General features: G+C 40.9%; 1 protein-coding gene across 1 annotated transcript; it reads left to right on the top strand.

The window, feature by feature from the left end:
* Positions 1-105: 105 nt before the first annotated feature.
* dctn5 (dynactin 5) lies at positions 106-20,099 on the top strand. Its single transcript, XM_060840739.1, has 7 exons — positions 106-194; positions 2,488-2,556; positions 3,773-3,891; positions 4,956-5,067; positions 11,997-12,099; positions 16,825-16,956; positions 18,144-20,099. Exons 1-6 carry the CDS (start codon positions 147-149, stop codon positions 16,920-16,922), a joined length of 549 nt encoding a protein of 182 aa, XP_060696722.1. The 5' UTR covers positions 106-146; the 3' UTR covers positions 16,923-16,956; positions 18,144-20,099.
* The last annotated feature ends 1,895 nt before the right edge of the window (positions 20,100-21,994 follow it).

Here is a 21,994-nt window from a genome sequence, read left to right as displayed (position 1 = left end):
TTATTCGGAGATTAACGAAGGGAAATTAAAAGAAACGCGGGGACTTTTTAATTTTCATTCCGGCCTTTCCCTCGGGTCGATTTGTCCCCGGAAGTGTGAGTTGTGTTTCCGGGTGAAGCGGGGAGCGGTCGCCCCGACAACTGAGGATGGAGCTGTGTGAGATTCTGTATAACAAGGCGGAGTACATCGAGACGGTGAGGGTCTCATGGTGTCGCGGGTGTTTTTGTTCTGTTTTCAGTAAGAGAGGATTCGACATCAGTTCGGGATGGTGAATGAGAGATGGGCAGGGAGGATTCCCCCACAGCCGGAGGAGCTGCCTTTTGGATCAGATCTTCAGCTGACAACCCTATCTGTTTGTTTCGGTTGATGTAACATAGCCCATGGTGCTACTTCGGCGAAGGAGAGTTTTCCTTCGTAGTAATTGGCTACAGAATTTACTACCTTGTAGTGGCGACTTCAAAATTATTTCAATAGCTGTACTGTGCTTTACAAAGACCCGAGGTTAAGAGGCATTTTCCATTAATGCAAATTCTTTGTTTACTGGGTGTACAGTTAGGAAAGGCTTAAGTAGATGCTGCGCTAACGTGCATTCACTAAGGTAACTTTCGTTAAGCTACTCAACATGATAAGCCCTTGGTGTTGGGATAGTGTATTGGCATGGATAGAGGATTGGCTAACTAATAGAAGACAGACTTGGAGCAAGAAGGGCATTTTTGGATCCCTGTAACCAGTGAAGTGCCACAGTGTTCAGTGCTGTGTCTGTAATTATTTACAATCCATATTAATAACTTGGATTAGGGGAGTGACTGTATGATAGCCAAGTTTGCAGATGACACAGAAATAGGTGGGAAGGCAAGTAGTGAGGATGATGCAAAGTATTCACAGGGATGCTGATGAAGTGTGTGGCAGAATCTTAGCAGATGGAATATAATATGAGGTTATGCACTTTGCTTGGAACAATAGAAGAGCTGAATGTTTTTCAAAAGGGGCTGCAGAAATCTGTAGCACAGGGATTTATGTGTCCAAATGCATAAATTTAAAAAAATGCAGGTTCAACAGAAGCAAATAGATGGTTGGCCTTTAGGGAAGTCTCACTAAAATTGTATAGAGTAATAGTTAAACAACACCTAGAATGCTGTGAAGTTTTAGTCCCCTTATCTAAAGAATGATATCTTGCTATTTGAGGCTGTATAGAGAATGATTGTTTTTTATTCCAGTGGTCATAAATTTCTTTACTGCAGAGAGATATTGAGGCTGGGTTATTAAGTGTGTTCAAAGCTGAGATAGACAGATGGTTATAATCTAATAGAATTAAAAGTTATGGGGTAAAGATGGGAAAGTGGAGTTGGATGCCAGAGCAGACTTGAGTGGCCAATCAGCCAATTTCAGCTCCTGTACCCACTGATGAGACAGATTACTTTGTTGATCTGATGGCTTTTGTCTGACTTTCTAGCTTTAGTAGCTGTCTGAGTGAGAAAGTTCTTTTATCTGTAACATGGGTGACTAGAAGATGGTTCTTTGAGACCTTCATAGCATGTTAATGCTTGAACTCTAGATAGTACACTGGATTACCTTAGCCTGTTGGGATACACAGGAACTTCAATCCTGCCAGCACACTCCAACACAGTAGAGTTGAAACTGGCCTTTTAAACCCTGTCCATGTGTGGATATATTTTGATCCATATGTTCAGGGATGTTATATACTTCTGGAACATGTGAGACTTGATCCCAGGGCTCTTGGTCTAGAATTATTGACACTATCACTACACCACCTCCTGTCCTTGTGTAAAACACCAATGTCACATAACCTACAGGGTTGGAGGCTGAGGGGTGACCTTAAAGAAATTTATAAAATCATGAGGGACATGGATAGGATAAATAGACAAGGTCTTTTCCCTGGGATGGGGGAGTCGAGAAAGAGAGGGCATTGGTTTAGGGTGAGGGGAGAAAGATATAAAAGGGACCTAATGGGCAGCTTTTTCATAGAGGGTGGTGCATGGGGCTGATACAATTGCAGCATTTAAAAGGCATCTGGATGGGCATGTGAATAGAAAGGGTTTAGACAGATATGGATCAAGTGCTGGCAAATGGGACTAGATTAGGTTAGGATATCTGGTTGGTACAGACGAGTTGTACTGAAGGGTTTGTTTCTGTGTTGTATGTCTATGTGACGCTATGACACAGATGGTGGTTTGTCTTGGTGCAGGGTTGTTATTAGCCCTGCATTATTTTTTGTCATGAGATTACTGTACAGCCTAATTTGCTTTGACTCTTTTCCCCCCTTTTTGCAGAATGATTTTTCAGATTACCTTTTCATCTTTAGGTGTGACATTCTCTGGATGTCTGTCCAGACAGCCATTAGTCTGTATGGCTGTATCAGCACTCTGTAATTTGTTGTTAGCAACTATGGTCACGACAGTACTGACTGATTTTATAATTTTTCCTGTCAATATGAACTAATATGAAAAATATGACTTGTGTCTACAGGCCTCTGGCAACAAGGTGAGCAGGCAGTCTGTGCTTTGTGGAAGCCAGAACATTGTCTTAAATGGCAAGGTAAGTGGACTGGATGTAGGAACATTCAAATGCCTCTTTTTAAATGTGTTTGGACAACTTTCTCAGTCATGACAAGCATCAGGGTCTGCTCACTTATTACCATAATCTTGCTGACCTATTTGGCTCCTGGTCTGACACCACCTCAATTGTAATTCCTTATGGTAGTGTTCATAGTTATATACAGCCCCTTCCCTGCTTTCCATCTATAGTAAATGGTCTTTTTTTTTAAATTTCAATTTCCTCCAGCATCTCTTTTTCAATTCTGGCCTCGAGTTTTCGCCCATTAGTGAATACTGTGTATTCAGTGTCTCAGCCCCTGATTCTTAAATTAGGTAGCTGAAACTTTCTACACTCTACCCTTCTTTCACCTGCTTTGAGGCACTCCTTAATTTTTTTTAATCTCTGAGCAAGCTTTTTGTTACCTGTCCTAATATTTCCTCATGTGCCTCAGTATTAGTTGGAGATGCTTTTTTTTTTATCGCGTATATGCAAGACATGCATGTTACTTTTAAGGCCAGCATTATTTCCAATCCTTCATTGGTGGTGAACTTGCTTCATGAGAGGATGTAAGGGGATACCTAGGCTATTTCAGGGAGAAGTCAAGAATGACCAGTTACTGTCAATTTGTAAGGATTGTAATTAATTTCAACACTCCTGGATCTGGAATAGGTGCAATAATGCAGGTCTGGAATTACATTAATGAACCAAGTGAATTTTCACATCAATCTAGTATCATGATCACTTTTTAATGATTCTTTTATTTTAGTAGTTGATTTATATAATTAACTAACTGAATTTGAATTCCTTTTTCTGGGTCATTAGTACAGGCCCCTGGGTTACTAATCTAATAATAATAATTACTAATCTAATAAACCTATTTTGTACCCCATTGTATCTCCCAACATTTGTGAGTGGAGACCTTTCAGTGCTTCTGACAGGTTTTTTTTGTATTGCTGTAGACCCAGGTTTATTGAAATGAATATAGGCCAACAGATTGTAGCTATGGAGCGATCAGGTAATTGCACAAATCTGGGATCGTCTGGTATGCCTGTCTCAGTACCACACCTGAACAGTGTGTGGTATACTTGCCCACAGAGAAACCAGGAACTCCCTGGAGTAGTTTACAAGGATGTTGAGTTCAAATCTATTGATCACTTCAAACCAGTAAATACTTCATCCAGAGAATTTATTATAACAATGTTATTTTAAAAATCAGACTATTGTTATGAACGATTGTATCATCCGTGGAGACCTGGCGAATGTGAGGGTTGGACGGCATTGTGTCATCAAGAGCCGAAGTGTCATACGCCCGCCTTTCAAGAAATTCAGCAAAGGGTGAGGCAAATGCATTGTACAGACATGGAAATTACTGTAACATAGGACTGGAAAGGTTTTATACATCAATCATATCTAGAAATTAGCATTTTGTGGTGTGGTTTCAGTGTCCCTAGCTCTGGGTCAGGAAATCCAGATTCAAGTTCCATCTGCTTCAGAGATGTTGTTCTATTTTGAATGAGTTCATTGAAGCTTTAAAAATACTGTCTGCAGCAGAGATTTTACTGCACTGAGATGCAAAGGATTTAAGAAAGTGATTACAGAATGGGTGAGACAGCACAAGGTTATTCCCTATTTTCATTGTTTGCCAACGTCCTTTCTCTGGTCATTAGCTCCAGCCCTGTGGGACAATCCCACCTCTCAAGTGCCCTGCCATGGTGACAGACTGCAGGAGAAATATGTGGAATACAGGAACTGGTCAAGTCCACCTTCATTCTTACTTTCCAGCAAGAAACTTTACCAAGTGGTCAGAACGAGGAATGTTTGCAGATAGGTCTTTTCTCCCTGATGAGTACAAGGAAGATGTGGTTACGTATTTGTTGCCCCAGCCAACACTGGCAGTAGTGAACTAGCTGCACATGCACCAGTCAACCTGGAATCTTTTAGCTGAAAATTTGTTAAAGCTCAGTTTGTTGGTTTGTCCAACTGAATAAGTGTTCTCTCCACTTAGCACCTCTGCATAGTGAAACACCTTGGAATAGAATGAAGAAATACAGCAGCCTTTTGGCAAGCTGCTTTCTTATAAACTTATAAATAGGTAGTTGTTTCATATTAGACCAGTACACCCACTTCTTCCAGACCCAGAATCAAGTTCATCTTCCTGGCAATGTTGAGAAGCTCTAAACTTCAGATCTCCTGAACAAGAGTGGTTATCGAGGAAGAGCATGATAAACTTTGATTTTCTGCATGCAAAGATACAGGGGTCCTGTTGTATTGTATTAGTTGATTTTTAGAAGCAGTTGGATTGCACTCTATTCGCATGGCATGTGGGACTAAGTCATTTGTATATTAGCTTCCTATTGACTAAGATATCAATTATATCAGACATTTCCTCTGCAATACAGAGTTGCCTTTTTCCCACTGCACATTGGTGACCATGTGTTCATCGAGGAAGACTGTGTGGTAAATGCTGCTCAGATTGGATCCTATGTTCACATTGGGAAGAATTGTGTTATCGTAAGTAAATTGCCTCTTCTTAATGCTGTTATGCTCATTCTGTCTGTAATGCAACTTCCTGTTGTGTGGTGTACAATAGAAGCCTGTGAGAGACAGTAGCTTGAAAGAAGAAATTATAAGACCTTCTGAGAATTGGGCCTACCCAGGCATGTTAGAGGAATTCGGCTGTAAAGATTATTTTAGGGGAGGGGATGTTGGAGTAGCTATCTCCAGGACAGGTGGGACATGAACATTCACCTCTTGGCCCAGAACTTAACACTTGCCCAGTGGTATACACCTATCCCTTTCTATCACTAAGAATGAAGGAGGAGTTAGAGTCTTGGGAGATATAGAAGGTAGATGTATTGTCTGAACCTGAACTGATTTTATTACTGCTTCAAGAAATCAATTTTTTATTTCAGTAGTTGAATACAAAGACCAACTTGTCTTTAACCCACTGAACAGATGTCTATTGTTGATCATTTGTCAGTGGTCCATGGTGATAAGAGATTGTTCAGTCTACGACAGATGGAGTTGTGCTTGGTAATTATTTGTTTCCAGCTGCTATTGTTCTTTTAATGACCTAAACTGATGTATTCTCAACGTGGACTCTGTCACTCCCTCACTCAAGTGTACACACACCAGCACACAGACTAAGTTGTTTTTGTTGACTGACCATTAATTCAAGGATAGTGTTAATTTGGGTTGAGTTTCTTCTAGGAATTTTCATATCACTGAGCAAGTCTATTCTCAGATTTGGGCATATGGGCAAGACGTTCCAAGATTTAGTGGAATCCAGGATGAAGGATTTGTTTGCTTTCTTTTAATCTATACCGCTGCTTTACTCATAATTTAAAAATTGGGATTCAAACGCCCGATATGTAATGCTGGATATGATGTCACTGAAGTGTTGATAAAGTACAGGTCAGTAGCTTTTAATCAAAAATAGCTAATGAGGTGTTTTTATTTGTTCATGGCTTGTTGGCCATTCAAATTTCCCTTGTGAATATAGTGAGAAGCCTTTTTGAACTACAGCAGTCCTTGGGGAGTGGGGATCCTCAGTGCTGTTAGTGCTGTCTTGATCCAATGACAGTGAAGGAACGGTGAGTTGGTTCTAGGTCAGGATGATGCATGGCTTGGAGAAGAATTTGCAGCTGGTGGTTTTCACAAGTATCTGCTGCCTTATTCTTAGTAGAGGTGGTGGGTTTGGAAGTTGCTGTCAAGGAGCTTGGCAGTTTATTGAAGTGCATCTTATAGATGATATATACACTGTTACTGCTATGTGTCAGTGGTGAATAGAGTAGATATTATTGGCTCCCCATTCAATGTCAGTCATGTGGACTGCTTTGTCCTGGATGATTTATCAGCCAAAGCTTGGTTGTTCTTCAGGCCTTGCTGAATAAGGACATGAGTTGCTTCAGTACACGAGAGGTTGCAAATGGTGCTGAACACGAACAGTAAAGATCCTCACTTCTAACTATAGTATGGAAGGAACATCATTGAAGCAGATAGAAATGGTTGGATCAAGAAAACTATCCGGAGGAGCACGTGCAATTATTTTCTGGGTCTAAGATGGTTGACCTCTGACAAGCACAACTACCTTCCTCTGTGCTAGGTATGACACAAAACAGCTGAGTTTTATCCTTAATTCCAATTTTGCAATGGCTACTTGATGCTATAACTGTACAAATATGGCTTTGATGTCAAGGGCAATCACTCTGACTCGCCCCTCATGTTAACCTCTTTTAGAACATTATAGCGTGGTACAGCCCTTCAGCCCTCAATGTTGCGCTGACCAGTCACACCAATCTGAAGCCCATCTAACCTACACTATTCCATGTACGTCCATATGTTTGTCCAATGACAACTTAAATGGCGAATCTACTATCGTTGCAGGCAAAGCATTCCATACCCTTACTACTGTCTGAGTAAAGAAACTACCTCTGACATCTGTCTTATATCTCTAACCCCTCAATTTAAAGCTATGCCCCTTCGTGCTCATTGTCATCATACTTGGAAAAAGGCTCTCCCTATCCACCTATCTAACCCTCTGATTATCTTATATGTCTCTATTAAGTAGCATCTCAACCTTCTTCTCTCCAATGAAAACAGCCTCAAGTCCCTCAGCCTTTCCTCTTAAGACCTCCCCTCCATACCAGGCAACATCCAAGTAAATCTCCTCTGCACCCTTTCCAAAGCTTCCACATCCTGCATGTAATGTGGTGACCAGAACTGTACGCAATACTCCAAGTGCGGCCGCACCAGAGTTTTGTACAGCTGTCGCATAACCTCATGGTTCCGGAACTCGATCCCTCTATTAATAAAAGCTAAAACACTGTATGCCTTCTTAACAACCCTGTCAACCTGGGTGACAACTTTCAAGGATCTGTGTACCTGGACACTGAGATCTCTCTGCTCATCTACGCTACCAAGAATCTTACCATTAGCCCAGTACTTTGCATTCTGGTTACTCCGACCAAAGTGAATCACCTCACACTTGTCCGCATTAAACTCCATTTGCCACCTCAGCCCAACTCTGCAGCTTTTCTATGTCTCTGTAACCTACAACATCCTTCGTCACTATCCAAATTCCACTGACCGTAGTGTTGTCTGCGAATTTACTAACCCAACCTTCTACGCCCTCATCCAGGTCATTTATAAAAATGACAAACAGCAGTGGACCCAACACCAACCCTTGCGGTGCACCACTAGTAACTGGACTCCTGGATGAACATTTCCCATCAACAAACACCCTCTGTCTTCTTTCAGCAAGCCAATTCCTGATCCAAACTGCTATATCTCCCACAATCCCATTCCTCCGCATTCTGTACAATAGCCTACTGTGGGGAATCTTATCGAACACTTTGCTGAAATCCATATACACCACATCAACCGGTTTACTCTCATCTATCTGTTTGGTCACCTTCTCAAAGATCTCAATAAGGTTTGTGAGGCATGACCTACCCTTCACAAAACCGTGCTGACTATCTCTAATCAAATTATTCTCTTCTTTTTGATTAGAAATCCTATCTCTTATAACCTTTTCCAACACTTTACCAACAACTGAAGTAAGGTTCACTGGTCTATACTTATTAGGGTTGTCTCTACTTGCCTTCTTAAACAGGGGAACCACATTTGCTATCCTCCAGTCTTCTGGTACTATTCCTGTAGACAATGACGATTTAAAGATCAATGTCAAAGGCTCAGCAATCTCCTCCCTGGCTTCCCAGAGGATCCTAGGATAAATCCCATCCGGCCCAGGGGACTTATCTATTTTCACACTCTGCAGGATTTCTAATACCTCTTCCTTGTGAACCTCAATCCCACCTAGTCTAGTAGCCTGTATCTCAGTATTCTCCTCAACAACATTGTCGTTTTCTAGAATGAATACTGTCGCAAAATATTCATTTAGTGCTTCCCCTATCTCCTCTGACTCCACACACAACTTCCCACTACTATCCTTGATTGGCCCTAATCTTACTCTCCTCATTCTTTTATTCTTTAAATACCTATAGAAAGCCTTAGGGCTTCCCCTGATCCTATCTGCCAACAACTTCTCATGTCTCCTCCTGGCTCTTCTGAGCTCTCTCTCTTTCAGTCTTTCCTGGCTACCTTGTAACCCTCAAACGCCCTAACTGAGCCTTCGTATCTCATCCTAACATAAGCCTTCTTCTTCCTCTTGACCAAAGATTCCACTTCCTTCGTAAACCACGCCTCCCGTGCTCTACAGCTTCCTCCCTGCCTGACAGGTACATACTTATCTCGGACACTCGGAACTTTTCCTTGAATAAGCTCCACATTTCTCTTGTGTCCATCCCCTGCAGTTTCCTTCCCCATCCTGTGCTTCCTAAATCTTGCCTAATCTCATCGTAATTGCCTTTCCCCCAGCTGTAACACTTGCCCAGTGGTATACACCTATCCCTTTCTATCACTAAAATAAACATGACAGAATTGTGATCGCTATCACCGAAGTGCTCACCTACATCCAAGCCTAACACCTGGCTGGGCTCGTTGCACAGTACCAAATCTAATGTGGCTTCACCCCTTGTTGGCCTGTCTACATACTGTGCCAGGAAGCCCTCCTGCACACATTGGACAAAAACTGACCCATCTATAGTACTCGTACTATAGTGTTCCCAGTCAATATTTGGAAAGTTGAAGTCCCCAATGCCAACTACCCTGTCTCTCTCTCTCTCTCACTCATATCAAGAATCATCTTTGCTATCCTTTCCTCTACATCTCTGGAACTATTCGGAGGCCTATGAAAAACTCCCAACAGGGTGACCTCTCCTTTCCTGTTTCTAACCTCAGCCCATACTACCTCAGTTGACGAGTCCCCTAACATCCTTTCTGCAACTGTAATACTGTCCTTGACCAACAATGCCACACCTCCCCCTCTTTTACCATCTTCTCTGTTATTACTGAAACATCTAAATCCTGGAACCTGCAGGATTTTGTGCAGATTTAGGCCAAGGCTATAATGAGATCATAAGCTGAGTAGCCCTAACTGAACAGAATTCAGTAAGCTGTTAATCTTTGATTTGTGCTGCTTCATCTCACTGACAATAATCCTTCATAATTTTAATAGCCTGATTTTGTGATTAAATGGTTAGGTTGTATTTGACCTGCTTTGTGGGCAGGACATACCTGGGCAATTTCCCATATTCCTAACTAGATGTCACTGTTGTAGGTGGACTGGAAAACCTGGGCTAGGGATACAGCTGAGGCACACATCTTCAGTACTAATTCTGCAATGTTATCACTGCTCATAGCATTTGCAGTATCCAGTGTCATCTGTCAATTGTTGATATCACATGGAGTGAATCAGTTTGGCTGAAGGTTGTTATTTGTGATGCTGGCAACCTCAGGAGGAAGCTAAGATGGGATCATCACGTAGCACATTTGGCTGAAGTTCTTGCAAGAGCTTCTGGCTTGTCTTTTTTGCTGATCTTCTGATCATCCCCATCATGGAGAGTGTGGAGCCTCCTCCAGTTAGATGTTAATTGTCTGCCATCATCGTCAACTGATGTGGCAGGACTGCAGAACTTGAATCTGAGGTGATTGTTGTTGGATTGCTTAGCTCTGTCTATTGTAAATTTCTTGGAGTATTTGCATGCCAAATAATATAATGTTCTTGCTTCACCAGGTGTCAACCATTTTAGTTATGGCTGGTGCTTTTCCTGGCATTTGATACTGCATTCGGCAATAGCAGAGTGGGAGATGCGCTGGGTCATGAAATTACAGATTGTAGTCGAAAACAATTCTTCAGCTGCTGATATCTCACAGTGACTTTGAATCTTCAGTTACTAGATCTGCTGACCAATTATCCCATTTAGCAGGTGCTCGTCCCATGTAAAAGATTGAGGGTATCTTCAATATGAAGAGAAGATTTTTGTCTAACAAGGGATGTGCAATGTTCTGCTATTGTCATGTATGGATATTTGTGACAAGTAGATTGGTGATATCAAGGAGAATTAGATTTTCCCTTGTTAGTTCCTTCACTACCTATAGCAGACCCAGTCTAGCAGCTATGTTCTTTAGAATCTGCAAGCCCTGAGAGTACACGGACTTCACTCAGAATCATAGTCATACATCACGGAAATGGATCCTTTGGTCTAACCAGTCCGTGCTGACCATAATCCTAAACTTAACTAGTCCCACCCGCTTGTTCCTGGCCCAAACCCCTCCAAACCTTATCCTTTCATGTACTTACCTGAATGGCTTTTTAATGTTGTTGTAATTGTACACAAGTTCACCACTTCCTCAGGAAGTTCATTCCACACGTGAACTGTCCTCTGTAATACATTTGCCCCTCATGTCTTTTTTTTTTTTAAACCTCTCTCCTCTTACCTTAAAAATATGCCCCTATTCACAAATTTTCATCCCGCCTTATTTGCTACAGTCCACATATTTGTGGGGTTGGCTGCAGAATCTTCACCTAATTGATAGTTCCTAACAGATTGCGTGCTACTTCATGGTAACTAAGGAATTTCTATTGTAGCATTATCTGTGTTTTTAATGTTATCCATGGGAGGTCCATGCTCCTAGCCCTCGCGGATAAGAAAGATTTAGTATAATGCTGCTACCGAACTAATTCCTATGCCCTTGCCTTCCTCTGTTCTACTCCCAAGTCCTGATCCCTCATCTGAGGAATGATGGTGGTAATTAATAAGAGATTTCTTTGCCTCTGCTTGAACTGATGTCATGAGACTCCGTGGGGTCTGGAGTCTATGTTGAAAACTCTCTGGCTACTGTGTGCAAATGCACAATGGTGAATCCATTTTGATTGTGGGATAGGACACCCCTTGGGGTGGCAGTGTGTATGTTGGCTGTAATCTGTTATTCTATGGCAGGCTAAGCTACGGACAGGTCGCCAAATTTGGCACAAGCCCCAGATGTTTTTAAGTACCCTGCAGAGAAAACTAGCCTGTGTGTGCTCTTATTGTTTCCAGTGCGAGGGATTCAATTCCACTTCATTCCTAATTGACCTTACTGTGGCAGTATGATACCACTGAGTGAGTAACTTTGTCATTTCAGACAGCAATTAAGATTGTAGGTAAGGTGGCAAGGACAGTTGATTTCTTTCCTGAAAGGGCAGTAATTGATCAGATGGATTTTTCTGACTATCAACAATGGTTTCATGGTCACTATTACTGAGTTGAATTTCATATGTTTATTAATTAAATTCAAGTTCCACCAGCTGCCATGGTCAGTTTCAAATTCATGTTCCCGAGTAGTGGTCATTACCACTATGCCAATGCCTCCCTGAAGTGATTCATTTAAAAAAAAAACGAATAATAGGACCACCGTAGCAGCTAGCTCTGTTATCCTGAGCAAGGAATTTACCTCTGTGCTATTAATATTTCTCTGGGTCCATACTTGGTTACACTATTTATTATTCCTTTGGCACACGGAGTGTGTTGTCCCTAATCCTTTTTATCTCTACGTAGGGTCGAAGATGTGTTCTGAAAGATTGCTGCAAAATTCTGGACAACACTGTCCTTCCGCCAGAAACTGTGGTCCCGCCTTTCACAGTCTTCTCAGGCTGTCCAGGTGAGTATAGCTAAATACCAACATCATACCCATGATAGCTGGAATCATGCTTGATTCTTTGGGTCAAAACTAATTCCCCTCCGTGAGGAGAGAGAGAGGCAGCTATGTTTACTATAGCTGGTGAGCTAGATAAAGTCCTGTTAGAACCTATACTGCTAAAATAATTGATGCACTAAGGTTCCACGTGGTAGACTGGGTTAGTAGGGTTAGATCAAATGGGATCCAGGGTGAACTTGAAGGTAGGAGTCAGAGGGTGGTGGAAGAAAATTGCTTATTGGACTAGAGGCTTGTGACCAGAGATGTGCTGCAATGATCAGTGCTAGGTCCACTGCTTTTTGTAATTTTATATTCACATTTACATCATTTATGCAGGAGCATGATTAAAGTTTGCAGATGACATCAAAATAGGTAGTGTCGGGTCAATGAAGGTTACCTCGGAGTACAGCAGGACCTTGGATTGGCCAATGAGTGGCAGATGGAGTTTTATTAAATAAAAGTGAGGTGTTGCATTTTGGTAAGGCCAATCAGAGCAGGTCTTGTACAGTTAATTGTAGGGCCTGGGGAGTGTTGCCTTGCAAAGAGACTAGAGATGTAGGTGTATACTGCCTTGAAAGTGGAGCTGCAGGTAGAAAGGTTGGTAAAGAAGGCATTTGGCATCCTTGCATTCATTGGTCAGAACATTGAGTATGGGAGTAGGAGCATCACGCTGTGGTTGTACAGGACATTGGTGAGGCCATTTTGGAATACTCCTAATAAGTCTGGTCAACAAGAAGGATGTTATTAAACTTGATGGTGCTGAAAAGATTTACGCTGCTGTTGCTACAATTGGAGGATTTAATTATGGGAAGAAGCTTAATAGGCCAGTGCTTTTTCCCTGGAATTTTGGAGGTTAAGGGGTGACCTTATAGAAGCTTATAAAATAATGAGGAGCATGGATAAAGTGAATGGCCAAGGTGTTTTTCCTTGGCTGGGGAGTCCAAAACTAGAGAGCATAGAATTAAAGTGAGAGGTGAAAAATTGAAAGGGACCTGAGGGATAACGTTTTCATGTAGAGGGTGGTGTATGTTTGCAATGTGCTGCCAGAAGAAGCAGTGGAGGCGGATACAGTAACAACTACTAAGTTTGCAAGTGACACCAAAATATACACACTATACTCATGCAGAGGGACAGGAGCAGATGGTATGGGAAAGTATTTAATTGGGGGAGGGGAATTACAATGCCATAAGGCAGGAACTGGAGTGCCTAAATATGGAACAGATGTTCTCTGGGAAATACATAACAGATGTGGATGTTGCTTAGGAAGCACTGGCTGATAGTGCTTGACAGGTTTGTCTCACTGAGGCAAGCAAGTGATGTGGGTGACAAGGGATGTGGAACATCTCTTCAAGAGGAAGAAGGAAGCTTACTTAAGGTTGAGAAGGCAATGATCAGACGGGGCTTTAGAGGATTTCAGGGGAGCCAGGAAGGAACTGAAGAATGGACTTAGGAGAACTAGAAGGGGGCATGAAAAAGCTTTAGTGGGTAGGATTAAGGAAAGCCCTAAGCTGTTCTACACTTATGTGAGGAACAAGAGGATGGCGAGAGTGAGGGTAGAGCAATCGGGGATAGTGGAGTGAACTTGCGCCTGGAATCGGAGGAAGTAGGAGAGGTTCTTAATGAATACTTTGCTTCAGTATTCGCTACTGAGAGAGTCCTTGATGTTTGTGAGGACACCATGACACAGACTAAAATGCTAGAACAGATTGATATTAGGAAGGAGGATGTGCTGAAAATTTTGAAAAACATAAGGATAGGTAAGTCCCCTGGACCAGATGGGATATACCCTAGGTTACTACAGGAAGCGAGGAAAGAGATTGCTGCACCTTTGGCGATGATCTTTGCGTCCTCACAGTCCACTGGAGTAGTACCCGGTGACTGGAGTTTGGCAAATCTTATTTCCTTGTTTAAGAAAGGGAATAGGAATAATCCTAGGAATTATACCAGTTAGCCTTATGTCTGGTGGACAAAGTACTGCAGAAGATTCTGAAAGATAAGATTTATGATTACGTGGAAAACTATAGATTGATTAGAGAGAGTCAGCATGGCTTTGTGCAGGACAGGTCATGTCTCACAAACCTTATTGAATTCTTTCAGTATGTGACAAAAAATGTTGATGAAGGTAGAGCAACAGGTGTGGTGTACGTGAATTTTAGCAAGATGTTTGATAAGGTTCCTCATGGTAGGCTCATTCAGAAAGTAAGGATGCAAGGGAAATAGGGAAACCTGAGAGTCTGGACACCAAATTGGCAGACACATAGAAGACAGGGGTGTTGGTAGATGGAAAGTATTCAGCCTAGAGCTTGGTGACCAGTGGTGTTCTGCAGGGATCAGTTCCAGGATTTCTGCTGTTTGTGATTTTTTTATAGATCACTTAGATGAGGAAGTGAAAGGGTGAGTTAGTAAGTTTGCCAACAACAGGAAAGTTGTGGATAGTGTGGAGGGCTGTTGTTGGTTGCAACAAGACATTGACAGGATGCAGAGTTGGGCTGATAAGTGGCCGATTGGAGTTCAACCTGGAAAAGTCATTCACTTTGGAAGGTCGGATTTGAATGCAGAATACAGGGTTAAAGGCAGGATTCTTGGCAGCTTGGAGGAACTGAGGGATCTTGGGATCCAAGTCCATAGATCCCTCAAAGTTGCCACCCAGGTTGATAGGGTTGTTAAGAAGACATATAGTGTTGGCTTTCATTAGCAGGGATATTGAGTTTTAGACTGCAAGGTTATGCTGCAGGTCTATAGAATCCTGGTTAGACCACACTTGGAATATTGTTAGTTCTGGTCACCTCATTATAGGAAAAATGTGGAAGCTCTGAAGAGAGTGCAGAGGATGTTTGTCAGGGTGCTGTCTGGACTGGTGGGCATGTCTTATGAGGGAAGGTTGAGGGAGCTGGGACTCTTTTCATTTGAGCGAAGGATGAGAGGTAACTTGGTAGAGGTGTACAAGATGTTGAGAGGCATAGATAGAGTGGATAGACAGACCTTTTCCCATGGCAGAAATGGCTATCACGATGGGGGCAAAATTTTAAGGTAATTGGAGGAAAGTTTAGGAGAGATGTCAGAGATGGGTTCTATACACTGGTGTAAAGTGGCAGGTGTGTGGAATGCACTGCCAGCAGTGGTAGTAGAGTCAGATACATTTAGGGACATTTAAGTGACCCTTGGAAGTTAGTACAATGAAGTCTATATAGGTTAGTCTGCTCTTTGAGTAGAATAAAAGGCTGGCACAACATCGAGGGCCGAAGGGCCCAGTACTGTGCTGTACTGTTCTATGTTCTAAAAGGCATCTGGGTGGGCGTATGAATAACAAGAGTTTAGAGGGATATAGGCCAAATGTTGGCAAGTTTGCTATATGATGCTATAATGGTATGGCATTACATGGGAATATGAATACAGAGGAAATTGCGTATAATTCAGTATCTGAAGATGTTTTACAGTGGGTAAAGGCACTATATAAATATAAGTTTTTGCAGTTGCAAACATTTCTGCACTTGCACGTTGCACATTGCATCAATCAGATACTCGAATATTCACATTCACATCTGAATGTAATAGTTTCTATAATCTTTGCACTGTTTGTAATGTTTTTGCTTTGCTTTACTTCAAATTGTGGGGTGGGGATGTTTGTTAATGTTGAGGCCCTTGGTAAAAGAAAATCACTTTGTTGTTCTCCTTCTTCTGATATCCTCAACCTTGTAGCTTCTCAAATGATCCAGTCCAGAGAGACCGTGCAGTTGACTATGCTTATACCCCGATTGGGGAGAAGAAACTGATTACCAGAAGTGGACTGTCATTCCTAATTATTTTGAATCATTTGCCTGGGGTATAATTTGTGTTCCTCAGATTGTGGACTGTCCTGTTTGTTTCAATGTCTAGCCATGGTTCAGTGGGTAGCATGCTCCTCTGATTGAAATTGGACTTGTACCCACAGTGACCTGAACCAAAAATCTAAGGTGACCCTTTCAGTCCAGCCTTTATGCAGTATTGAGGAGCTCAACTGAGGTGCTTCTTTCAGATCAATAATAAAATAAGATCCTACATGAAGGGAAAGTGACTTTCAAAATTAGAGTGTATTTGGATAACTTGCCTATGTAATTGCATAGATCTTTACCTCACCCTATTCCATATTTGAGACACTCTGGTAGATCATAAGACTATCTTTTTATATTATTAATTAATTAATTCAGTATTTCAATGAAATTACGCTTTACTTTTTTTAGTAGACATATTATATTCCACACACAGATCCTTCATGGAACTTAGTACAACCAAGTGTATGTAGGTTAGTCTGATCTTAAAATAGGATAAAAGGCTGGCACAACATCAAGGGCCAAAGGCCTATACTGTGCTGTATTGTTCTATGTTCTCTGACTTGCCAGGTGGATGCAAAAACATCCATGGCACCATTCAAAGATGAACAAGAGAATTATTCCCAGTGACCTAGCTAATCTCTCCAACAGTATCTTTAAACCAAATTATTTAATCACTATCAAATTGTTGTTTGATCGCCATGTTTCATACATTTATTCTGTTTCATTTAAACTCATTTGGCTGTCATACACTTTGAAGTATCCTACAATTCTAAAAGGCAATCCTTCATGTACAAAATAACAGTGCAGTCTACTATTAATTACAAAGTGAGGTTCCTACTTTATATAATTTAAAGAATTTTGTTTTGTTTTCTGACAGGCCTGTTTGCTGGTGAGCTCCCAGAGTGTACACAGGAGCTTATGATGGATGTCACAAAGAGCTACTACCAGAAGTTCCTGCCACTGTCTCAGATATGAGGTGTGGCTTTACTTCAGAGCACTACAAATACAGGTAAGATGATCGGAGGTGCCTAGTGCTAGTGAAGCTTTAAATGAAAGTCAGCATTTACCTATATTTTGAAAACGAGATGAGACCTTAATATTTAAGCTGCTCTTGTGTCACTCCAGCCCTGTCTGAGTCCTTGGCCTCCAGGGTAGATTTGAGACCCCAGTTCTCTTTTTCTGTTGGCCAAATCCTGAAACATTTTTCTTGGTAATTTGCTTGTCTGTTTCCAGCACCTACAGAAATATTGTTTTTTAATTTTAAAAGTAGTTTCCTCTGAAGGCTGATGATCTGTCTCACCCCTCTAAACTGAATGAAACACTTTAGAGTCTAGAGGAGGTCTTGTTCTAAAAAGGTGAACTGAGCTAGGAATTAATAGATAAGTCTGTGGAGACGACAGTGCTACTGACTCAGAAGGGTTCCAGTTACATGATGACTTGACCATTCTGTCAGTACTCTGTCTTGATAGAGAACTAAGTTGTCACAGGTGCCATCTCCCAGATGTGACATGAAACTAAGGCCATGTCTTCATGTTAAAGCTCTCTGATTCCATGACATCATATGTAAATTAATGAGTTCTGTTTCATGACAGCAACCTCTATCAATAATGATGATCATCCATAATCCAGTATCTGTCTGTACAAAATAAACATAATTTATAGCTCTGTAATATTGTCTAGTGCATTGTAATGAAATATAAAGCATTCTAGGAAATTTGTGATGAAATGTGTGCCTGTAGTGACTCAAACTATATTACTTATCTGACACAGCATTTCTCCCCTTTCCTTCCACAATAATTTTGAAAAATCATTTATTCACTTACAAATTTTGAAACATTGATTTGGAGGCAGTGCTTATTTTGTCTTGAAGGTTTGGTTTAGGTCTCCTATAATTTACAAGATAACAATGCTGAAGCAGGTAGCTGGATTCATTTGTTCCCAAGTCTGCACATTTCCAATTCTGTTTGCTATGGGTAATTTAAGAATAATTGATTAAATTTTCAACTATCTACAGATTACATGTGTTACCTCACTGGATATGTTAGGTCTGGTAGGTTTATACAATCTTAACTCTGCCCTCCATATTTTTTATTCTTTATATAAACCAGCTGAATGTTTTCTTTAAGACTCCAGTTTTAAACCCATTCTTCCCGAGTGTCCATCGTTATACATTTAATTTTACTTTTCTTGTTGCAGAATCCAGTTAATTGGGGAACTCAAAGTGAACAGCTAGAAAAACAGAGGGCCCAAATTCTGCCTGAGCATTTCAAAGTGATGGAGTGGCTCTAACATGAGGAAACACAAGTTTTCTAAATGATAAATGTGTTCATCTTTAGTCTGATGAAGATTGCTGCTCCTCTACACTGGGAGTGATTCTCTGTCTGTGTAGTCTTCAGTTCAATGTTACAGCATAACACCAGAGAAAATCCAGAGTACTGGGCATATATTTATTTGTTGAAACGTTAAATCACTGATCCTCCGACTGGGTTTAATCCACTTGGAAAAGACTTCAGTTGTGACTGAATGTAAAAATTGTATGAGTTCTCTCTTTCGTATTCACTTGTATTAGGCTTAATGTCTGTGAAATGCCATTCAGATTAACTGCTACCTACTATTTGCAAAGTTCATGAGTTTCATCTGCTTAACCACCAACACCAGTTGGAATTCTCATTGCTGCAATAACTTGAGCTCTGTACAAAGTAGAATTCTTGGACATCAATGAGTAGTGCAGCATTATTTCAGGACTTGGCTGTTTCTTGGATGCAGCTGAGAACTAGGAGGTGAACAGGTAGATAGGAAGTTGTCACCCCTTCCAACAAAACAGTAATGGTGCTTAGTTAGCTAAAATGTAACCAGTTTTTATGACAGAACTTTCATTAAGGACCAATTCCTCCGGCAAGGCGCATTGATAAAATAGTATGACTTAAGGGAATTTACTCCACAGGGAAACCAAGGATGGACAGCATTTTTCGTTTGGGCTTTAACTCAAAATAAAATTTAGTTTTTGAGGTCACTGCAGCAAGCAATGTATGTAATGAATTTAAGTCAAGACTATGGTACTGGAAAATAATAGTAGGTCAGGCGGCATTAGAGGAACAGGAAAATCGACGTCTTGGGCAGAAGCCCACCCAAAACATCGATTCTCCTGCTCCTCAGCTGCTGCCTGACCTGTTGTGCTTTTCCAACACCACACTCTCGACTCTAATCTCCAGCATCTGCAGTCCTCACCTTTGCCCCATAATGAATTTAATCCTACTTATGTGCACTTTATAGAAGGAATAAAAAACATGACAGTCCAAATTTGGGGACCTTGAGGCAAGGCGATAGAGTGCAAGCCAGTGTTAGTTTTGGGCACTAGGAGTTCCCTGATTATTTGGGTGTTTATGATTGCTCCCTGAAACCCACCCACCCACCGACCACCACCACAGCTAACAGATGTTGGAGAACTGAGGAATGCTTTACCATCTCCAGGAGATGCCTGCTTCACTCAATTGAATTGGTCAGTGCCCATAAGTGGACTTTGTGGAAGGCACTGTGTAATGCTATAATTCTAGGAATACAGCTAAGAGTCAGAATTCTGCCAGATTGTGAAATACAGGGTTTACATTTAAGATGTCAGTTTGTTTCTTTTTCTTATCACCTGGTTATCATTTTGTAACCATTCTGATATGCTGCCAATTCTTTGGATAGTAAATGAGTTATCCGAGTTAAGCAAATGGACAATGGGAAGTCAGAACCTGCAATGTAACTGACTAATTGCAGTGGTCCAACAATACAAGAAACACCCCATAGTAAATGGATATCAATGTTGCTTCATGCAGTACATATTATGCAATTTCGCAGTACCTAGTCCCACCCATAATGCACATTGAGTGCAACTCAAATTTACTGCTGTTATCAACTGGGTGCACTACCTAGTTTATCTACCTTTTCTTTAGGTGGAGAACCAGATCCAAACTACTTTCCCATGCCAGTACTGTCCAGCAGTGTTTTCAAAATGGTTCCTTCTGCAATCCACTCTGTCTGCAACACCTCAAAGGAAACTGGGACACTAGACCACAGCTTGGACCTATTGTATCAGTCACATCTGTCAAAGAATTATAAATTGGAGAGGTCAATGTGCAAATGTAATAAATATTCATGGTAATCTTTTTTAGTTTGTGTAAATTGTAAATTTTCTTAATATATAAATGAAACATGACAAATTGCAGGATATGGGGGAAATTTATAGAGCATGAAGGCTAGGTAAGGGAAAGATGTACAATCTACAACAGGGTCTGTAAAGACTCATTCCAGCAAGCTTTAGAATCACAACTTTGCAACACAGTAGGTTATTTAGCACACTGTCAGTAACAGCTTTCTGTGAACCAGTTCAATTTTTCCAATTATCTTGTTACTTCACTATTCTATTTTTCAAATATTTATGTACCTTTTCTATTATTTCAATTCTACATGGAGATAGTTAGTGTACTAGAAGTACAAAGTTTGAATGTTTATTTTCATTCTTATCTCCTCAACAACTGTCCTGTCTAATTTCAGTTACTGCTGCTGGTGATAGTGGAAATGTCTACAATATGGGCTTTTTGATTATGCCAGTCTGGCTGTTTTATGCTGAGGGCCTCCCCAATCTGATATGACTATGTAGTGTGACCCAGGCCACATCAGCAAGTAGTCTTGCATAATAATAATCTATGTATCATCTTTTACTATCGTAAAATCTCAAAACACTTCAATAATTGAGCCTAATTTGACAACAAGCATATAAGGTATTGAATTAGATGGCTTAAAATCTACTTTTACTGACTTTTTGTGGTAAATAACAAAGTTTGGGGAGGGATTTTGGGAGTTTGGGGTGAAGACAATTGGTAGGTAAAAATATTAGGGAATGTGTGGGAAGCCATATTTGGAGGAATGTAGAATCCTGAAGATTGGATAATATGACACACTGCAACTCTGGAACAATGTACAATAAAATATTTTGCTTTTGAGTGCAATCACTTGCTGTTTTGAAAACTATATGTAAAGTGTAAGTGTAGTTGATACTTGGCTGGTGGTGATAGTGACACTTTTGTTTTTCTTCAAGTGTGACACGCAGAGTAACTATTTGCAAAGAATAATTTATTACCTTATCTGGAAATGGCACGTCACTACTCCATTTGCTCATACTTCAGTGACTAGCCGATATTTTATTCTCTGCTTTTTATTTATTTATTTTTTGTTCTTTCATATGATGTGGTATTTGCTGGATAGAATTTTTTGTTTTGCTATCCTACATTACACTTGGGATGGTGGCGGTGTGTTGCCACATCCAAGTGAGGTATGTATGTTGAGTGTTTTCAGGACCTAGGCAGTACTGACTAATTTCTCTGCGAACCTATGTCTCAGACCATGCTGTGTATTTGACTGATCCGAGTAGTGTGTGTGACACCTGATTTTTGCAAAATTGCCTCATCAGGCTGTGTGTCACCCAGATATGTTAGACAAACAACCTAACCAGAATGCTAGGAGATATTAATGAGTAAAGGAAACTGAAGTTGATATTGCATAATCCTAACCTGCTCCACCCTCTGCAGTAATCTATTACCTTAACCTGCAGTACCTTCAGTATGGATCAATCTGTCATTTTAACCAGTCCCATCTTTGGAACAGATCAAACCATCATCATAACCTGTGCCACTCTTTCCATGCATCAAAGTGTAACCATGATTTGCCCTGCTGTCACTATATGCATCAAACTTTAACCAGCCTCACCCTTGGCATGTCACCTGCCTTACCTTCAGGATGTAAGGAATAGGGGGTAGAGTAGGCCCTTAGTCCCCTCATGTTTGCTCTGCCTCTCAGTAAGATTATTAATGGTCTGATATGGACTTACCTTCACTTCCCTCTGCCTCTCCCATAACCTTTGATTCCCTTGTCAACCAACTATCTAATTGAGCCTTGTATATACTTGCTGGAGAGAGAATTCCAAATATTAACAAAATTGAAGAAAGAACTTATTACAGAGATTATTAGGGTCAGCTGAACCAAATACTTGAGGTTTGTCAATA

This window comes from Hemiscyllium ocellatum, chromosome 20 (genome assembly GCF_020745735.1).
Source record: "Hemiscyllium ocellatum isolate sHemOce1 chromosome 20, sHemOce1.pat.X.cur, whole genome shotgun sequence".
Classification (NCBI taxonomy): domain Eukaryota; kingdom Metazoa; phylum Chordata; class Chondrichthyes; order Orectolobiformes; family Hemiscylliidae; genus Hemiscyllium; species Hemiscyllium ocellatum.
This window is presented reverse-complemented; position numbering and strand designations above follow the sequence as displayed.